The 23,361-nt window shown below is 33.7% G+C and overlaps 1 protein-coding gene across 1 annotated transcript in view; it reads right to left on the bottom strand.

Annotated features, from left to right (window-relative positions):
- Positions 1-13,185: 13,185 nt before the first annotated feature.
- The window catches only part of LOC105147216 (uncharacterized), a 49,670-nt gene continuing 39,494 nt past the window's right edge, over positions 13,186-23,361 (bottom strand). Inside the window, exon 6 of the mRNA XM_011058087.2 lies at positions 13,186-23,129. Coding sequence (XP_011056389.1) covers positions 22,962-23,129 — 168 coding nt within the window. The 3' untranslated portion in view covers positions 13,186-22,961. The remainder of the gene's footprint in view (positions 23,130-23,361) is intronic.

The following is a 23,361-nucleotide window of genomic DNA, read 5'->3' as shown; positions in this document are numbered from 1 at the left end:
TTTCTATATAAACGTGCACGATTATTAACACATTTTTAAAGTTGAAGACTAAATTATCGCTTTTGTTTCCTCAATATTCTAGCACAGCATCGTATATAACATCAATGAAAACGATTTTCTTACGCGAGATTAGCAACTTGTCGGCGCGTAAACATCGATTATCCGATATAATCGATTCTGCGCGTGTTGTTTCACCCAACTCCCAAAATTTCCGACCGTTGCTCCAGATATACGAGTTATCGAGTTCATAATTAACGGCGTCTCCGACAGCAACGCGTACCGAGGTGCAATACATAGGCAACGCACGTCGTGCACGGAATCGGTGTATCGTCAAGGAAACTTTGGCGTGTAAAAGTTTCTTTCGCTCAGACTACAACTAAGTCAAGCCGATAATACAACGGCACGGTGCGTAGAATTACGAACAGCGCGATACAACGATGGAATCGAGACATCTTCAGCCTCCGAAAAGCAATAAATCGAGGAACAAAACATTTGAATAGTTAAAACGTGGAAATACATTTTCTAAATTATAGATGTGAGAAATTAATTTCTAAATTTTGACAAATCCAAAAGTATTATAAACTTTTTCTGTCAGAGTCTTTAAAGGCTGCACCATCGATGTTTTGATTGTGAATTTTGATAGATAAATTTAAATCCGTAAAAAAATTGTAAAATATAATCCGACTTCTATGATAGTAAAAACTCGTTAAAACTTTGACAGGTATATAAAAAAGAGATTTTTTTAGATTTTTCTATAATCCGGAACAATAAAAAAATTTGCTCCGTTTTCCGAAAATCTCTATTGTTGGATGGAAAAGTTAAAACTTATGTTATTAACGCGGAGAGAGTTAATTTTTGTATCTTTCAGACTAATCAAATCATCAGACTAATCAAATCGATTACAATATCTTTTTGATCTATTCAATTTATTTATTTTATTTGAGAACTCTTTAAATACAACACCCAACTGCACTTGGTGCAATTTGCTATTAAAAACAACAGTAAAACCATGATGTTGTTGTTCGTGGGTGGTAACCGGATTCGCAAAGGAAAGGTGGCAACTGAAGAGCCGAGAGACTCGACTGCGAAAAGGACGAAATAGTCGCGAGGGGGATGAAGAGAAGGGAGAGAAAGACTCGCAAAGGCAGACGGAGAACTGTCAGCAAACTACATTTACCATTGTTACTTCAAAGACGCGTCCTGGCATTGTACCCTCCGCGTAACTTTCCTTAACGATCCTGCGGGCTCGTGCTCGTGTTTTCCCTAAATACGACGAAACTCGGAGATAAGCCGAAACCAGTTAAGGCGTCACGTGAACTCCTTTCAACCAACCTATCCCCTATCCGGTACTTCGCTTTTGCTTGCCAGACCAGGAATCGTTTAATCTCGGCGAAAGGAAGCAGCACGAAGAGTTTACTAACTCCTCGACCATTCGGGATATTCAATTCGCGTTCCTTCGTCATGATCTTTGAGCATTTCATTGTCCCGTGGAACAACGCGTGCGCTTGACCCACTGTCTTTTAACTGAAAAAGGAAAAGGGAAGAGAGAGGGACGAAACTTGTGGAGAATGCGTCAAAACATGCGGTTATCGAGCTCTTATTGTTGTTCTTGAAGAGGTACCATTGTTGCTGTTGGAGCCGAAATACTATAAAGAAAGTTGAGTTGAAGTTTGATAAGTGTTTGGGGTTGAAGTATACTACTCTCGCACCTTTTCTAACGGTACGTAAACTTTGAACGATACGTAGAATAAACTTTGATAAAAGAATTTGAAAAAGAAATTTTTTTAACTGAGATTAAAAACTAACGTTATTAAGATGTTATTAATGGTTTTATGTAAAAATTAGATTTTTAAAGGAATTAGTTTTCATATTAGATTTTCCTTCTTAAAATAAACAAATTTTTTTTAAATATCACTCCATCAAAAGTAACAAAGATTTAGGATATAACTCAATTTTAATCGATTACATATTGTGTACAGTCCTTTTATTTATAAAAATATATTTATTATTATAAAAGTACATTGTTATCAATATAATTTAACGTCGATGGAAATGTCGTTTCGACTGAATGGAGCAACTTCGACGATAAGCAAACTAAACGTAGAAGTAAGTGCGAGTTCTGTGAAAATTAGTGAAATCGCTGAGTGAAGGGATTCGCCGCTGGTTACGATCCATTCCGTTTACTTCCGGTCGTAATTCGCGATGCGAAAATTCCGCAAGCGAGAACGCCGTTAAATTAAACGCCCTTGCAATCGACACACGCGTAATGGTGAGCGTCCGGAATTCGACTGTGTAATGAGATAGCCTTTATGTTCTCTATCGTGACTTTACTTATCTATCTAACGAAAGCTGAAGAAAGCCCATTGCTTCTCATTTTATATGCATTGCAAAACCTTCTAGGGTTTTCGCTTATCAAGTCATTTGTTATTTTTCGAGAATATTGGGTGAATGGGGGATGATAATGCAAACAATGAGCGGTTTTTCTAAAAAAAACTCTGCTTTTCATTCGCCTCTTTCTATTTCGTATTTATCGTGCATTTGCTTTTCATATTTTTTACAGATTTCTTTCACGAGGAGATTTTCCTGGATTACACCGAACTTCATTATGCTTTGCGTTCCCATCGTTGCGCGTCCATCCCGTTTTTCTTTGCCTTTTCGTGACCACGAGCTTTTTATATACGCCCGCATGTATTGGTGTGCTTTGATGCTATACCCCTGATTTACAGTAAAACTTTCCCTCTGCGAAGGTCCATTTTAAGTGAAGAAAAATATTTCAATCCCCTCTCTTGTAATAATCAGGATTACATAATATGGTTTTTATCGATGATTGTAAAGATTATTTTATTTTTATATACGTAAATCAGTTACGCTTGCAAATAATTTTCCAATAATGTAAATACAAAAAGGAAAATCAAACAGACACTTTTAAAATATCTGGTTTGAAAGCTTAGCTTGAAAGAGGTATTTGAAGTTTTCTGCAAAAAGTGTACTGTATAGTATAGTAAATGTGCCTGACTAATGCATTTGGTTGTTTTAACAAAAAGATTAATCTCTCCTGAAATAAACAGAACAGAAAGTGGTACTTTATGTAAATAGCTTGTAAATATTCTGACTCACGGCTGCGTGGGACAAGTGTTAAAGAACAATTGCAAATTAGATTTTTAAAAATGCAAGTTTACGGTTAACATCTACATTTATTTTCAGAGAGAATTTTACTTTTAAATGGAAAATATATTTCGATATAAAAAGCAATATTGCTTTTCTCAAATTCTAGGATATTTATTAGAATTGCGATACAAAATATTTAAATTGTCTTTTGCGTGGTAATCTATAATTGCGTGGTAAAGTACATAAGTACGTAAGATTCACAATGTTGGCTGTTTTCCAAGGTATAAACCAAGGTATAAAATATGTCAATGTTATCAACCTTTAAGAGTTATTTGGTAGCCATACTTATTTTGTAATAAAATTTGTAATAAATTCCTAAAAGATTTATAACTTAAGTCTAAATTAAGATCATAAATTTATTATAGATACTCTGAATACTTATAAAAACAAGAATGAAAGTCTATGTATAATACATTTTAGTATTAAACTGTGAAACTAAACTGTGTTTCAACAAGTATACTTTATACTGTTTATACAGTATAATACAATGTTAAGCGTGTCCTAACTGGAAAATAGCCAACTATAAGCAAATGCTTAAAAAAAAATTAATTCTTAATACATACGATAATTTTTTTCGGTCCTTTATTATAGAAGATAAGTCGTTTGTGTCCGATGTTAATTTTTATCAAATTGATTACGTTTACAAATATATAAAAATTATTAAATTTATAATATATAAAAATAATTTTTACATATAACTTGAACATCTGTAGAAAATATTCGTAAATTTGTGAGTGTAATTTGTATAATGTAATAAAATAAAAATGGAGTATTTAAAATAAGAATGGAAAAGATAAAGATCATTATTTAGATGTTCCTGGATTTCGAAGGAAATAAATACGTAGGAATGACTCAATTGTGAGTATTTGAGGGCTAATTATTCTAGTTGGGTGAGATTTGTCTAAGAAATTCGAATGGATGCTGAGACTTCCAGTATATGACATGCGAATGTGTTGGGGTGGAACGAGATTACAGGGATGACGTTAATGTAATGGCGTTACATTACGCTCTGCCTTTCGTTGTCGCGCGATTTCGCTCACGGAAAGCGCGCGATTAGAATTCGTCGCATGGTGCGCGCGATATTATCGCGCTCGCGCGCGAGAGAGACAATTAAATTAGCTACCGCCATTGAAATTGAATTATTTTGAACCGGCAATGTAGAGCCGCGTACTGTTCGACCGACCGCATACAAAGTGGCGAGATTTTGGAGACGGCGTCGACGCGTTCGATCGACGTCCGCGTTAATTAGATGGCGGACACTACGATAATTATGTTTGTGTGACGCCCCTTTAACGAGATCGAAGTCTTTCACGCGTCCTTTCGTTCCGCACGCATCTGAGGAAGATGATTTTTGCAGAAAAATTATGTTGGCTTTATCAATGATCTAATGATATTGATTAAAGATACTTTAGATCAATGTAGGGCTGATGAAAATATAATAAGTAATTAAGTACAAATTTTGTAATTTTGTATCAAATTTTTAGAAGTATTAGTACTATATATATTATATATATATATGTATGATTTGATTTAATCACTATACAGGAACAACGATTTTGTTGTATAAAATTTAGCTGGAAATAGATAAAAAAGAATTACATTGGACTATCAAAATAATTAGGATACTCAATGATATGGATCATGATTATTGTAGAAGTTATGATCAGGGTTGGGTAAGTTAATTTTTTTTTACTTTAACTATGTTAAGTTAAAGTTAACAAAATTGAAAATTTAACTTAGTTAAGATACAAGTTAATTTATAATGGAATTAATTGAATTAAAAGTTAAGTTAATAAAAAAAAAATAATTGAAAAGTTAAAAGTTAAATTTTTTTTTATTTATATATATATATATATATATATATATATATAATTCATGATTCTAGATTTCAGTTTACAAATAATGGAAATGACAAATATATATTTTATTTAGAAAATATTCTATATTTTATTTTTTACATGTTTTGTTTATATGTACTGTTTAGTATATAAGATTCGATTGTGAATACTGGTCTGTGGTATGATTAAAGCTTTAGACACAATACGAGGGAGTAGCGATAATAATAAGGAATAATAGATTTCAACCTATTAGAAACTGGATACATCGAAATACACGGTTTCTGACAGATTGAAATTTAGGGGTTGATTGTGTAATTTGAAACGAGGTGAAAATTACAAAAGTAAGAAAATTCACTAGAATATTTATAATTTCACTGGTCAACACCTAATAAATTTGCTTATTTTTGCAACTTTCACCTCATTTTAAGTTATCGCTATTGCCGCGTATTATATCTGAGACTTAACTTCAAAAAATTAAATAAAAAATTAATAGTTACGGATAAAATGTAACTAAATAAAATTAAAAAGTTCAGAGTCTAAAATGTAACTAAATTAAGTTAAAATTAATTAACTTTCTAACTTTTTAACTTAACATTTATCTTTTTAATTTAGCACTACCCAACCCTGATTATAATAATCTAGCAATTAACATCTTACATAATTATTTTCCAATCAAATTATTTTCAGATTTATATTTAATTAAATTTTAGGTATTTCAGCAAAATCGTTCTTTCCGTATATATGTATAACCTAAAATAAACTTTTAATATTATATGATAAAAATAATTTCTAAAATTGTGAATTACTCGATAAATTCAAAATATTTAATATGTCAAAATTTATAGCTGCAAAATTATTCGTAATTATATGTATAGTGATGTACTTTAACTGTTTTGGAAGGAGAAAAGTAGATAAACATGCTTAGACTTTTTTTTTAATCGACGTATATCACTTCAACTTTTATCGAGTATTGGACTTTTTTTGTGAGAAACGGTTTAAAAACACGTCGACATTGAATAATCTCCCCGCTTGTCTGACGACCCGTGTACGAGCGAAATAAGGTTCGCGCGCCATGTCGTCGATCTAAATTGCAAAACGGAGATTCCACCCTCCTGTTCGAAAGAGTCTCCATTCGCGTGTGAGTCTCGGCACAAAAGAGATTGAACGTGATTTATCGGGCACGGAGCGACTTTCCGCGCGCGCAAACGATGTGCCGATAAGTATTGCAATATGGAGGGCAATTTCGTAATATCTCACTAACTGATCCCTATCGTGCAACGGTGTTGCGAAGCGCTCCCATCTCGTTCTTGGACAGTTCAATTACTGAACTGGATGTTATACAACCACTCCCCTCGTTCGCTTCTCGGAGAACATTTTCCTCGTGCTAACTATACTGAAGAGATCCGTGAAGTAATCACCCCTTCCGTTCATCTCGTGCGATGAGATGTACAGATATCAATAATAAATATAGGGTGTGCTTCCCAACTTATCAACACTGCTTCCACACTTTCACTAGATTTTTTAAAAACTTGATTAAACATGTTTTTATTTTTAACATTTTATATAAAGATATGTATTATATACATTATATTGGAAATGAATAATTATCAATTGAATAACTATAAGTAATAATTTAGAAAATTATTGTTTAAAAAAATAATTTATTAAAGAGAACTAATTATAAACAATAAATAACAAAAGGGGGCTACAAGTCAGATTTTTATGTATTTCAAATTCTTAGAACACACGTTTCGATCTTATTATTAGATCATCCTTAGTGTAAAGAAATTAAACGCAAATTTGACAAAATTAATAAAATGGCTAAAATTGTACAATTTATAGTTACGCAAAAAGTTGGTAGTATTTATTCTATCTATCTTCCGCACAATGCAATGCTTTTCATTTTGGTAATATTATCGCGCACGGTTATATTCTTCTTATAACAATAAGTTGCAATAAGTCCATAATGATAAAAATATTGGACATGATGAGTCATTAAATAAAAATGTAGCACACATTCCGTTATCAAATTAATAAAATAGATTATAAAAATTAAACTAACAATGAATAAATGATCGTTATATTCAAAATTATTAGTATATACAATCTTTATTTTAATAGAAAACTATATTAAAGTGTGTTAATAAGTAAAATTATTGTACATATACTTCAACTGCGATTGGTAAATCTGAATATAATCAGTAATTAAAACAATGAGTCAATTTAATTCGCAAGAAGCAAATGCGATCAGAGATAAAAATTGAAACCAGTTTAGTCCAATTGCTTGTATTGTATCAAGTGTGAATGACATTCTGTTGCTTTATATTATCTTATTAAGAGAGGAGAAGGAATGAGATTGGAAAGGGAATAAAGATAGGAAAGAAATAAAGGAAAAAGGAAGGAAAGAAAAGACTAGGAAGGAGAAGGAGGCTGCACAAAATTTGTAGATAAGAATTAGGAATGCTTCCATGTCATTTTATTTATTTAATCCCAATTTTTGTTTTTTAATGTGAATCATTTCAGAAATTAATCTTTTATTGTACGACGATTCCTTGTCTAAGATTTTTACATCTTTCCAATTTTAAAAAATTATGGTTATAGTTAATACGATGGTCACCGATGGAAAACCAATCTTTTTATTAATGTCCGAAATATGTTCATTTAGTCTTGTTTTTAATTTTCTTTTGGTTTGTCCTACATAATTAACTTCACAGTTATCACAAGAAATTTTGTATATAACATTTTGATTAGCTAAATGATTTAGTCTATCTTTACCTCTAGTTATAAGACTTTTTAATGTATTTCGGATTGAATATGATAGTTTACAATTATATTTATATATTATAGATAAAAAATTTTCAGAGATAGATCTTATATATGGAATTGTAAAGAATTTTTCTTTAACATGGATATTATGTTTTATATTATTGTTCTGTGTGTGGTATTTTAATCTTTTTTCAATTGTTGAAAAAATGAAAGGAAGAGGATAGCTATTATTTAAAAAAATATTAATAACACTAAGTTCTTTTCGTGAAAACAAGGAAGTTGACCAATATACATAGGTCACCTGAAAAATTTTAAGTTTTAACATGAAGATGGCATTACTCACCATTTGGCTATTACAATCATATATGTTTTGAAAGATAACTGTGAAAATTGTAGCTATTTTGGGATATTGTTTGACAATTGTGCCAGTTGATGTCAGCATTTTTATAAAAATGAAAAAAAGTCGAATACCGTCGCCATGACAAAAATTTATGAACTGCAGTTCGAATTGGTTGACCACCCGTCATATTCATCAAATCTGGTCTCTAACGACTTTTTTCTATTTCTTAGATTCAAAGTTTGGCTTGGAGAACAGAGATTTTCATCAAACAAAAACATTGACATCGACTAGCACAAATGACTGTCAAACCACAAAGCGTCCAAAACAGCTACAATTTTCATAAGCTTTCAATACATATATGATTAGTAATGAATAGTAATGAATGATACGAATAGTGAATGAGTTTTGACGATTAAGGCCATTTTCATGTTGAGGTTCAAAATCAGGGAAAGTTAGATACTTTTTAATAGAAAGTTAGATACTTTTTAAAAGTAACAAGTTATAGTTAGACTTTTTTTTACTTAAGAAAATAACTTCGTTACTTTTTTAAAGTCACAATCACAGCGGATGGTTGCCTAAGGGCTTTCTAATCTCTAAGCGCTATGAGTGATCGTGTGCAAAATAATGATAAAAATAATTGTAAAATTCATTACCAAAAAAAAAAGTAATTAGTACTCAGTTACCAGTAAAGTTATAAAAAAAAAATAACTTGTAACTGTAACTTCATTACAAATAACAAGTTACTTCCATTCCCTACTCAAAACTATACAGTTACATAATCGAAAATGACCGTAACAATATGTAATATGTAATTGTAATTAAACATACTGGACAGTTTTTTCTTCCAATCAGATAGTGTAGTTTTAGAAAATTATTATTGTAATTATATGTACATAGGAAATTATTTTTGATAAAATATTAAAATGAAAGTTGTATCAGTGTCTGATACAATGTATACAGATAAAGTAACCGTAATTATTGAATAAGTGATTAAGATTGAAAAGTAAAAAGTACCTTTTAGTTAATTTGCTAAATGGCTTAAGATTGCTTTATACTCGGATTCTTTCACACTGCGAATGGAATCCACCTTGACATTTAATTCAGCACTAAGTGCGGATACGGCTTTCCGTGTCTTAAATCGCGGCTTATCTTGGGACGATTGCGTAGTAATAATTATAATTCACACCGACGGGGCCCACGTCGCGTTAAGATCCCATTACGGATTTAACGACGATCTTATCGGCATCGTATACCAGGCAATGCGGTAGGAAATTTAGCCGCAAATCTGCCTCGCTGAATCGCTCTCGATTTTCGTTCGCGACACTCTTGGGATCTCGGAAACGTTACACATGAAGGAAGGTCTGAATAGTATAAACTCGATCTATAGGTATAACGATTCTATATACTTTTATACGAAATGTATACATTAAATTTGATTTTATCTATATAATTTGTTTTGACGAATCTAAAGTGATTAGTTACAGGGTTTAAACTTTTACGATTAAGATTAATTGTACGATAATAAATAATAAATAGTAAAATTAATGCTATATATATAAGATATATATGAGAATCAACATGGAAGTGGGTGCGCACAAATATTAATTCATATAAATTAGTCCATTATTATACATGATGTCATCTTTATTACGAATTCTTGTTGTACGTTTCAACTCTTTTTGGAGTCCTCTTCAGCAAAGTTATAAGTATTCTCACTCAATATTGATTAAACAATCTATCCAGAATAAGTCACTCCCAGGTTCCCAGAACTGTAATGGATTCTCAAACAGACGCCAACCATGTCATGAATCTTTGGCAAATATAAATTCACAATATGCTAAATTAATAAATTAATCATGTTGTGAAAACCTAATAAATTTTCAATAGACGATCTGGAATCTCGAATAATTCTAACAAATGTATATTTGTCAAAGCTTCATGACATAAACAGATCGTTTAATCAATATTGAGTGAGAATACTTGTAACTTTGTTGAAGAGGATTTCAAAGAGAGTTCAACAAGAATTCGTAATAAAGTTGACATCATGTATTATAATGGACTAATTTATCTGAATTAATATTTGTGCGCACACATTTTCCCGACTCTCATTAGTCTTAATTTTACTGTTTTTTATTATTTTAACATTGTGAGTACGATTTAAATTATTTATATCTTGTTAATTATATACGTATTTTTAAAGTTGAAAGTTACTCACAGTAATATGTTCAGAGAAGTATTATTATTCTCGATGTGAAACATACTTTTCGAAACAGACATTCTTCTCCGTCTTGCCCGATTCTCTCACTAGCGTTACGTGGAGTTGTAATCCATTATTGCCGACGTGAGTCGTAACCACTGCTATTCGTCTACGTAAATCCGAAAGAATGATCGCAACTGCGACATTAGACACGCTCGTGCGATGGCGACTTTTTCCGAAACGAACGCAAAATATATCCCATTATCGCGATGGATTTCGCGAAAAGATTTCGTACAGCGACCTCATAGTTTCTCCCCGGTGAAATTCGGCAGCCGTTACGTAGATTTCACATCCACCGATTCCATCCCTCTTCCGGGTGACCCACAGGACGGATTTATGTTTTCGGTATTGCGCTCTGAATCGCTGATTTATGACGTATACGGCACCATTACGTACCTACGTTTAATCTATAATCCAATTTGCTTTTCGTCACCGCGACGGAACGTCCGAACGATTAGAGAGGAGCGCGACGTGATCAGAGTACTTTTCCATCACTTGTTTGTGCCTTTTTTTTTACTTTACACCTATCGATTTTGTCATACCGAAGCTTAGTATAGATATGACGATAATTATCGTAATGCGCAAGTCGTTTAGATGATAAGTACAGTTCCGTAACTAGACAGAAGCAACAATATGCCTAAGATTCAGGAGAAAAGGATTCTGAAATATGAAATTGATAAAAAATCAAATTATCAAATGTAATCATTTTCAAATTCTAACTTTCATTGCAGTACTTTGCTGTTCAGATATCGGTGAACCGAGTCGAGTGGACCCAAGCAGCCTATATTATTTATCGGTTTAGCATTCAATCCTTTGACATCCTCGACGTATTTTGTTCACCAAATGGCTGCGTATTAAAATACTACAATTATAAAAAAATTGATTTAAATATTTTAATCATTTTGGACCGTGGAACAGAAATAATTATTCAATCTTTCCACGATTTTATTTAGATATAATATTGTTACAAATATTATAATGAATATATTATATTAATTAATATAATTAATGAATTTGCTGAAATGAATACCGGAAAAATGTAATTAATTATTATGATAATTAATAATTATTTTTATTTTATATATTTCTTGTGTATACAAAAGTTATTTTTAAGCAATTGTTATATCTATTTATCTTCTTATTATTTTCCGTTTTCTGAAAATGAAGAGCTTTAAAAATAAAACCGTTCTTATAGGGTAAATCTAGTTACGGCACTGCGTATTGAAATCGATTTTGCTCGGTCAGTTATTATAATAATTTCATGTGATTATATATAATAGTTATATAATATTTTAATTATGTTATGTAATATTTATATAATATTTTAATTATGTTATAATAAGTTAAATATGTATAATAGTTTAAACGATACTAAAATTGAAAATAAAATCGTTTATATGAGTCACCTAAATACGAGAAGTGTCACTTGACAGTCAATGTTAAACTAATACATTTACGTATTCTTTAAATATTTCATCACTTTATATTAAACAAGAATAATATTCTATTTTACATAAAATGTAAAATAACATACATATAAGTACATTTTTCATATCAGTCGGGAAAACGATTAGTCGATCTCCTTTCTCCTTATGCATTATCCGTTAGTCTCTATAATTTTTTAATGTATTTGCCAATCACGAGATAAGTCCTCTGGCTCCAAGTTAATTTCGATCTGCATTAAAGAGAAAGAGAAAGCTATGCTAATAAGGGCAGCAGTAGCTGCCAAGTAATGGCACGTCCTCGCTGATTAAGTCAATATCGGACATTTGCTGAATAAAGTCGACTCTACATCCTTGATCATAAGTCGCTCCTCTTTTCTCGGCGAGCTCTGTTACATCTTGATAACTTCCAACGAATTTTACGTCGTCGCCGGCGTCCGATTGAAAAGTTCGGCAAGTTTAGTAACTATCGAAAATGTGTTACCCGTTAGCGAAGCGCTCAAGAAATACTTACGAAACTTTTCAACACCAGAAGCAGTTTTGCACCGCAGCTGCGACAGCTCATCCGTTCGTGGTGATGGATACCGATATCGCTTCGGATAAAATTAATCTATGATTGATTAATTCCCAATTTTGTTGCGCTGTTTTATTCAGAAATCATTTCTTTTAGACTTTGTATAATTTTTTAAGTATATTTTTTAATTTATAATATATTTTTACGTTCATTAAAAAATATTTCAAAACCGTAAGACACATCGATTGATATTTCCATTAGAGTATCAGATCTTAAGATTTGAAAATTTAAGTTTTGCTGTTCTGAGTGTTTTACATAATTCATTTGCAATTGCAATTTGAAAGATTAAACCCGAAGAAAATGGAACTTTATTTCTTTGAGATTACAATTATGTAATAAAGATCAAGTTACATTAGTGTACTTTAATCTTAATTATAACTTATGTTACTTGCAATGTTTACATGTAATTTATGAAAAGAGGATTTGTTTTATTGAAGGAAAAGATAGATCAAAGTGTTAATTTGTCGAGGTCTCGAGGATCCGTGGATTCTGACAGATAAAGTCGGTTACATTAGGAAAGTTCTCCGACGGAGAGAGTTACTTATCGTTGGCAAACTTGCCATCGGAACCGGGAAGTTATCCTTCATTATTCGCGAGTGTTTTGAAACAGTAGTCAATTAAAGTTAAACGAATTTCATCGAACTTCTCAGCATGCTATTTCCATTTCTCACTGTCTACATAATTCGCCACGCTGTCCTAATTATCTCCGTGTCGTTCGAGTTACGTGCCTTCGTTTTCTGGTATAGGCAGTATAGGTCATTTTCGAAGGAACATTGGAAGGAGCATTTAAAAAATTCATGTTATGCGTAAATGTAACATTTATTCAGCATAAATTATGACGATAGATACATAGATTAGGTATAGATACAAAATGAATTGACTGTAGACAGGATTGTAGTGAAAATACATCAAACGCTCGCGCTTTCTTCGTTCCGGTAATTTTCTTATCATTAATAAACATTTCTGTATCTTTTGTTTAACCCTTTCCGATCTTACGAAGATATTAGTTTTGTATATATTAATGTTCATCAAAATAATTGTCTTTTGATTCCGCTTATATGAAGACATAGGTAAAAAATAAAGGGAATTTGTGCACAACAAACTAGAGTTTTACTATAGTTAGTCAAAATTGTAAAAAGTAAATATTAGGTACTAATTAATATCTAGCTTTTTTTCGTTGAACCTCCTAGATACGTATTAGGAGGAATGAATTCCTGTTGGAATTGTTCAATTATTTCCTAGATTTCTATTGTGCTTCCTAAGAAAAACGAAATAATTCCTATCGGAATCCATTTCGGAATAGTTCCATAATACGTGACGTGGGTAAGAAAAATATTTTGAATTCTCATTTGATTTTGTTACATCGGAAAGGACTATTTTGATTCTTTTCTCTTTTACATGACGGTCTTTGGAACGAAAAAATCGCGATTAACTGATTATCTCTGCCGCTCGTTTTATAATATACAGGCGCAGAGAAGAAATTCGAAAATATTTCGAACATCTTCTCAGGCACGCGGTATCGTGCGATTAACGACGTGACAACAGTGGTGAGAATAAAATACAATATACGATTACATGTTCGTGCGCGGAGAATATACGTTTCGTAGAAAATATATAGCCTCGAGTTTCGCGTACGACGGGAATATTTTCTGCTGCTACTTCGTTTGTCATGTCGGTCCCATGTAATATCATGCGAACGAAAACACTTTATGACCAATACTGTACGTCAGATATAAAATTATAGAAATAATACAATTAATATATCACTGGACATAATTTGCAAAATTTAAACGCGTATCTGCCTATAAAAAGTATACATTAGGTAATCAAATTATATTATGTAAACAAAATTAATTTAATTAACATATCATAATTAATTAACAATTGAATTTGTTTAACAAAGTATCCATTATACATCTATCTTTTATGAACAAGTATTAAATACAAAAGTGCTAATTAGTATCAATTATTTGCGTTATAAATTCAATAAAATTAATATAATATACTTTTCTAATTAATCTACATATAGGTGAATTTACCAAAAATTGTTTATAATTAGACAACAAAAACAATATAATTAAGTTTATAATTGATAATAGAAAACAGATATAATTATGTATCACAGAGGAATTTGTTTATTGCTCTATTTGAACTACGAATTTATCTTCGTTGCTTTTATCTGCATCATTCATCGTAAAGTTCCTTTATTCAACTATGTTTGTAGCGCAGTCAATGTATATACAATCAGCCACTGTTGAACGTCCTTTCATCGCGCGTACCTGCCTGCAATCTTGCATGGCGTTACCGCGCTTATTAAGCCTATGGCCTAATCGATTAATTAGACGTACGTTGTTAATCGTGTGTGCGTTACGCATTGATGGTTTCGCAGAGAGATCTTAGGAGCTATCGCGCTAATTTGGCTTTGATTTCAAAATTTGATTCTCAATCAAACGCGAAAACAGTGAGCAATCGTTCGCCGATACGCGAACATCAGTTATTCTAAAAACCATAGAACGTTCAATGCGCAAGAATCAAAACCAACATAACGTCGATTTTCTGTATTGCATAAACACAATGCAAAATCTATTGCATATCAATTATCGCGGATTTATCATTACGGATAAATTTAATATTGAATCTTTGAAATAGGCGACAGTATTTTAATAATGCGATTTATGAATGAAAGCAGATTTTCGTACATGTAATGTTCATAAAATTAACTTTCAAGCTGTAGTTATTTTTCATTGTTCAATTCAGAATATAAAAAAAATTGTTAATTTGCAATTTAAATCATAAAGAAATTATTCTAGATTTTAGTGAATGTTTTAATTCTCGTTTACTAGACAGGTGAGCCCACCTATTCACGTAATAGTGAAAAAAAAAGCATGAGCTTTAGAAGCCACATTTGTATCGCGGATTTTCGCTTTGCTTTCATTCATGAATCACGCGTAAAATATCGCCCCGTATTTCAGTGCTGTCGAGATCATTTTTTGCGTGTCTACGCCGTCGAAATTCTACCGGTTTCAATTCCCCGCCATCGGGCAAAACGCCTAGGGACCGATCAATGTCTCGATCAACGAAATCGTACGCTATAGTACTCTCTGGGATTTTAGTACCAGATAAAAAAATAAAGCCGCCTCGCTGCCGCCGCCGTTTCCGCCACCGCCGTCGCGGAGGAGCGTGCAATCGTAAATTTCAACCGGCCAAAAAAAAAAAAGAAGTAACGAAGACAAAGTAAAAATGCGAACGGGAAACGCAACAGTGTGTGCAAAATATCATTTCCATTTATGACTAAATATATCGCCGTAACCTACATGTATGTATAATATATATAATAATATATATAATATTTATATATTTATTTTTTATGTATATATAATGTCGAATACACAGTATGAATCGATTTTTACCGATTAATTAATGAGGATCACAGCCATAGCTTTGAATATACGAATGTTTTATTCGTATTTTTTTTTCTTCTTTTTTTTTCTTTTCCTATTAAGACCAGCATAGTGTCGTAATCAGTTCAGCAGTTGTTACAAGGATACATTCTTCTTTCACTACATAACTACACATTGATTACAACAAGACCTGGTGAATGTGACAGTCGCACGATCATCATTACAGCAACGTGAAATTAATGAAACATAATCAAATTTAAAGCACATTTCAAACTTTTAGTCACATTATATCTCGTAATTACGAGATATAATGTGTAATTAAACGAACGTTTATCAAACAAATAAATACGTGTCCGTTTGTATTTATGCTTCTATTTAATGGCGCTAAATCTGGTTGCTCAATTTTGCATATTATTTTGTACATTTTGTATATTATCTAATATAAAGATCGTATTTGATATGAGCACATACAAGACAAAGGTCGTAAAATCACAAATAACTAAATAAATTTGCAAAAATAATGTTACGTACATAGACCATTACCTTAAAACGATTTTAGTAAAATAGGTTCATAATGTGTTGGGGAAGTTTCCTAATACCGTAGCCTATACATAGTAAAGTTATGTTCGTGTGTGTCAAGCCAACTATGAATCATGTGGCAATTTTGGATTAAAATTAATAGTTGTATGTTTTTGGCACAGCTAAAAGTTGCTACATTTAAAAGAGAAATTTTAAGTTCACAAATTTTAAGAATCGTTTTAAATATATAGCTTTATTTTCGATCGTTCACTAATTTCAATCTTATTACCTGTTGACCAAGTCCGACTGTCGCATCCTAATAAAAATTATCACCGATCCACCGCGACCGTCGACGCTCTCACGGCGCGTTATTTGAAGACCGCGAGATCGCGAATCGAGGATCTTAGCCGCCTAGAAAAAATAAGATTTGTCGATCGACGTTTGCGTGAGCGGTGAAGATTCGACTGGCGTTCTAACGAGAAGAAGAAAGGGAGGAGGAGCGAAGAGAAAATAGAGAGAAAGAGAGGAATCCGAGATCAACTTGGAGAGAAACGAAAAACGGAGCGTCGACGACGTCGCGATGTCCGGCGATGAGCACAACGACGACGACCATCGATTTTGCTACGATCACTACTTGGCGCTCTCTACGTATACATTCTCGTTATATCTCGAAGATAGGGCACGGCTCGCTTCCTCTGTCGCATCCGAAATCGATTTTGATTTGGATTCCATCGGTTAGATGAGAGAAAAATCAATATCATGTTGAACAATAGTAAAAATGAATTTCTTATCTACTTTGTTGGCAATCGTTATTTTAATTGTTATCACTATTTGATACAAGTAAAATTCCTCAAATACAGCTTGACCTTCGAAATAAACTTTAATATAAATCAAATAAAATTCATACATCAAAAATTGATTTGAAGAATATCAAGGTACGAATAAGTACGTTTCATTATTTGACGCGGTTTAATTTAAAATAAAATTCCTTAAGAAATGTAAATTCAATTCTAAGAGAGATTTTCTCTACGAGCGTAAGTGTGAGTTACTTTAAGATTCTTAAGAATATAATTACAGTTACGAAATAATTAAATTAATGTGGATATTCGAAATACAAAGTTTAAAAGTTAAATTAACTTGGATGGTACTTTGAGCGATTCGGATGCGATTAGGTAGCGCGACGCGATAAGATAGACTAGAGACCCGTTGTGCAGCTTGAAGACGAAGATAGGTGACCTCTCTTTAGACTTGAAGGAAGCGTGCATCAGTGGGTCTAGACTACGGCTAAGTAGTTAGGAGGGACCGTGATATCGGACGTATGTATTCACTTAAATCATCCTAAAAGGCTTATAGAAGACTACCCCGAAAAGTGAGGATACGACCACTAACATTTTAGGCGACACGATAATATTATTCTGCCGGAGGCGAAACCGAGAACTCTCGTAGCGAGCATGAACTGAATAATGCACAGCGTGTCATACTTGTAATACGTCAAAATAACAGTTGTCCCGAATTCCCGCAATCAATACTCCAAATAACAAGAAAATTTAATTGGCTACAATAATATTGGATATTTTCTACGGCTTTTTATGATTTCTAAAATTGAAGTGCACATCACTTGTGTGTCAATCAAATTTTTACATGAATTTTTTTATTTCTTAAGTTTATCAGACATTTTAATTGAAAATTTAATCACACAAATTGGGAAGTAAAACAAATTTTTAATAAGTGAAAATGATTGGCACTTCGATGTTTTTATTATGAAAAAAAATTGATTCAGGATTTTCATTATATAATGGACGTATGTTTGTGACCATCCAGGAAATTTTCCAATATTATCGACATCTCGTTACGCCTCACTGCCATGTAGTCAGAAATATTTGTCGCGTTTTGCAAGGTTCTAGAAACCAGCGGGAATTTCGGCTATAAATGGCATTGATAATAGGTATAAGAAGAGAGCACGAATATCGAATATTCGTGATTTTCGCCAAGGGTCTTAACAAGTTCCGCGCTCATAGATCGGCTTTCTGTCGAGTCACATCAACCGAGACCGTCATAAACTGGCAGTCATGAATCTTAGGAGTCAGAAAGCTGAGCGAGACGTCATCTCATCTAGGCTTACTCGCTCGCGCCGGAAATTCCGTTGTTGAACTTGGGAGTCGTGATGTCGTAAAACAGGAAGGCGAGGCTTTTCGCCAAGAAGGAAAGCGGATTCGCGTCGAGCGAAGCGCTACGTTTCAGAGAAATAACCTTCAGCTAGAAAAAACGAAAATAACGATTTTTATCGTCGATTCGTCCTGAGTTCACGTAATCTGAATTTATAGTTCACAAGCTTGCGAGTGTTCTCGGTGTAATCCCTTAGGATTATAATCCGCTATTGAAAACAATCTAACTACGACGAGCGGCCCATGCTAGATCTAGGACTAGATTGACTAAAAGAAGCGACTGATAAGTTCTAATCTACTAATCTACAACATATATATCAATCAGGATCTCGTAAAACTTCATCTACTCACGGAAGGTGTTATTGTTGTGTGCGTGTGTAGGTGAGACATGTTGTACATATATGCATAGGTTTTATACACTATATACTTACATACATGCAATGGTACACTTATATCGATCCTTTACTTGATTTTCGCAATCCAAGTAACGTGGATAATGGTAACGAACTCGGTTCTGACACACATAATGCAAGTATCTGTGCAATGAACCCTCGTTAGTGCGAATTCGGAGAAACTCGAAACTAGCAGTAGTTCGTGAAGGATAGTAACTAGAGAAGGATTTGTGGCATTGGACGACTCGAGTTAACGTGAGTTTACTGTATCATGCAATATCAGCTCACAAAATTACTCCTTCCTCCTTTCAGCAATTGGAATTTTCATCAAAGCATTGATTAGGGTCATAAGAATTGCTGAAGGAAACGAGAAATTTTTTTCTTACCCCCCTTGAATTGCGAAACAACGTTAAACCCTGTAAACGTGTAACTCCACTTGAGTGGGAGGCTCGAGGAATCCGACTCGATTGCCTCCATCCACGCTAATTCGAGAAAAGCGTCGACGCACGTATTATTTAGCAATGTTAAAATAAAGAATAATTAAGACAGTGAGCCATAAAGTTCTACTTAATCCTTTCAGTATTTCTGTACGTCAGTATATTGCACGTCAGTTTTCATTATCTACCAAACATTAAAGATTAAATTTTATTAATAAGTTAGGAGGGATTGCAGTTTATTAAAATTAGGGCGGATTGCAGTTTATTAAAAATTTGAAGATTAATAATGATAAGGTCCATTAAATTAAACTATGAAAATTTATTTGAGTATTATCTTTTGCCATCGCTGTTATGTACAGAGATTCACAGATTATTAATTTAATATTCGTACTGAGAACTAACAAAAAACAATTATTGCAATATTTGCATTGAATTTACTGAAAGGATTACTTTAATGAATTCCCGACATAGATTTAGTAACCATTAATAATGCATTCCTAAGGAAATAATCTAAAATAGCATTCTAAAATTTTTCCCAATGCTTGAAAAATGCGTCTTACTTTATCTTAATAATTAACCGAAATCTCTTAACGCAATGCATAACCTTAATATCAAAATGCAAACGACTTAACTTTCTTGCGCGCTATTGCACATAGTATTTATTTGGCATTATAGGTAATTCCTTGAGCAAAAGCGAAAGGTACTAGATTTTCATCGAGGACTATATAAAGGGGAGTTACGTATGACGAGTTTATTATAATAGAATTTCTGAGACCGTTCGTTCACCGTTCATCAGCTTCTATCTAAAGATAGTAATATCAAACTCGTACCCTCTGCCATTAGTAGATACTTTTACATTAGAAACAATTCGAGTATCTCGACGCAATATCGATAATATCATAAACAATTACAAAAAAAAAAGACAAGTAACAATAATTATTCAATAAATAAATCATTTAAGCACGGCATCAAAACACAACTTTACTCGCTAATATAGATCAATCGTTTCACGTTAATAAAAATATAATATAATATAATACAGAAAGACTCGTCGAATCTTTCATGCCAACCCGTGGAGGCTTTTTCTTGTTTTTCTCCCGATTTTCGCCAGAATCGCATCCCGAACGAACGATCGGCGATCGTTGACTTAGATCTCATCGGGATACATCGTGACTGGTGTGAGTGACTTCCTACTCTCTTTAGCAAAAATAAGTATCGTGTTACGCGTTTACAACACCGGTTCACGATGATCCCGTACGTAAGATAAAGCAAGAGGGGTCTCTCGCTTTGTGTCACGTGTGTATCCGGCGTCAGTGCAGCGAAGCTCTCTTTCTCTCGCGGCATTTCTTCCTTCCTTGAGCGACGCCCGTCGGTGGCTCAAAGAAAGGGGCGCGTAACAAGCTTTGAAATACCTTGTAAGCCGGCTACACGCTACAGCTACATACTGGCTATAAAGCCTTAGACCAGCGGCGAAACGATATTTATAACCACCAGCAGCCCTGACACGGGCCCTTCCATATGAAATTTTCCATTCTAGCGAACCGAAATTTGAAATGAGATAGACCCTCAGTAAAACCGGTCGAATAAGGAACTTGATCATTGAAGGTATAAATCGATGAACTCCTCTGTATCATTTTAGAATAACTTTGTACTTGAGAATTAAATTGCATTTCAAGAAATTAAAGGCAAATTTTGATATATTGTGATCGAAAGAAAATTATTGAACATTCTAAGAATTTATCCAATTGACAAAAATTAAAAGTAACATAACATCAATATTATAATTTTGCATTCAAATAATACAAATGTAATATAACACATGATGTTACATAACAGTTACATTGTTGAGTGCGAAATTATAATATTGATTATATTATTTTTAATTTACATCGACTACAGGTACTACTACAATTAAAGTTTCCATTTGTGTGAACATGTAAAAGAATTGAAGCATAAAAGCCGGACGATGCCATTTTTTCGAGATTAACAATATCGCACAAAGCTAAAAGACATTTTAATCTTTTTCTCAATGTTAACCCCTCCTAGGTTCTACGGATCTCTTTTAAACGCCTTTTAAACTTTCGACTGGCCGCGAAATGGGGTTGGAAAACATCGTTTCGTTCGTCTCAGGCTTTTCACCGTGCGCATTCGCACGCTCTGACTTTGTAGTAATTGTCAGGTACAGTGCTCGTCAACGATAGCTTTGAGAATTGGCACATATAATACTACTCTAGGCAGCTGATTCGCCGTGGATTCATCGAGAAAAAGCTTTAGTGAATCATTTACTAATTATAATTTCGACGAGGCAGCAACAGCCATCGATGCGTCGATCGATGAGAAGCAGTGTACCTTGTGGGTTGAAGGAGTGTGTGTTGCGATCTTGGATTATCGCCGGCAGAAAGTTGCAAGTAACTTACGTGCTAGTACTTTGGTAAAACAGTTTTCGCATCCTCTCGATCAACGTCACCCTCTGTATACACTTCCTTATAGGTATACGCGTCGCTCGACGATTTCCATTAAGAGCTAATTAATTCGATCTAATTTAAGGACTATCTTTGGACGTTTGGCTCTGTTGCGCAGGGCCACCACTCGACTTTTGATATTTCGTTTCTATGTTTCGCGATAATAACGAGCTTTCGACCATTCTTACCTTCTCGAAGAAACGAAGTGTCGCTGTTTTCGTTTCCAGGTCACTGTCAGGTCTCGTCCGATCTCGAACTCCATTACGCGCGAAAATGATGTACCTTGACAATTTGAGGTAACAGAAAGACGCTGTGTAGTTCATTAGAGCGCTAATTAAGCCTTAAAACATACAGTTCAGGTATACATGAAAAAATTATGCCGTTATATGCGTAATTTTAGGAGTAAAAAAATATTGCTGTACATCTTCAAAGAAGTCAATTACTGCGAGAGATCCATCATGAGTTTATTTTGTGGGAAATCTCGTGAAAGAAATATTTATCCTGTAAGAATTAAAACTCTCGGCATTCCTTTTTCCTCATAATCCTTTATCTTGATCTTCCACCTTTCATCTCCATGATCTCTTATTATCACGAGCTAATGTTGATTCTATGTGAATTAAAGTTTTCTTCTTCACACTTTATCTTGATTATCTCTCATCCTGATGTCTTATAAGAGAAATGTAGATAATTCGATAAATGTAAATAGACTCGCGGTGTTAGCCTTTCTTTTCTATTTATTCCTCTACTATCTCTTTATTTACTTCTACTTTCCCTTTATTTTTCACTTTTTAATGACGTTTCAGCTTTTGTCCATGCACATTTATTTTCCGTCTTCAACACTCCTTTTAGAAGCTTGCAATAAACGAGAAACGCAAACAGGCGGATTTAGCGGTCTAATGTTGTACACATATATTTCTCTAAGAGATTCTCGATCACAGGCGATCCGCGATCGAACGCTATCTCCTCGAGGATACGTTCGTTGAGCCGACCTGCCAGGAGCTTCGGGATTCTGTGATCGATCTCGCACTAAGTAGCGATTCCTTCCCGATGATCCATCGAGCGGCGGCGGATGCACTCCCCCCAGCGCAAATGCGAACGCACACGGAAGTGCATCTCGCTCCTCTTGGCGGCCCTTTGCTCCCCCAGCTACGTGTAATGCTCGCAATCCCCACACTCGGAGAGCGTGGGTGTGGACGGACACTAGGTGGGATTCGGGTCTTCGTACGCCTTCTCGTAATCCCGTCGCCGTATCACTGCGAAGTGGGTCATCTGGAAGGAGTTGGTCTTCTTGCAGCCGCGCTCCAGTGTGCCCGTCATACTGTAGCCCATGTTGAAGTCGCTCGACGAGACGTTCGACGTCAGGTACAGCTGTAACAGGGTGGCAAGCAGATCGATATGATATCATTGCGTTGCTCTCCCACTGCACTCGAGAGTTTCGTGTTTTTTTTTCTAGTACATTATTCCCAGCTATTACATCAATAATCATTTTAATATAGTATAATATGTAAATGGAACACACGGAAAGAACACTTTTTGTTGAAGAGTCTAAAAACTTGGCTAGGTACAAATCTATGTGAAAATAATTTTTTTTAACTATTAA

The sequence above is a fragment of the Acromyrmex echinatior genome, chromosome 9 (genome assembly GCF_024713525.1).
Source record: "Acromyrmex echinatior isolate Ae372 chromosome 9, ASM2471352v2, whole genome shotgun sequence".
Classification (NCBI taxonomy): Eukaryota; Metazoa; Arthropoda; class Insecta; order Hymenoptera; family Formicidae; genus Acromyrmex; species Acromyrmex echinatior.
Note: the sequence above shows the minus strand (reverse complement) of the source record. Positions and strands in the feature narration are given on the sequence as shown.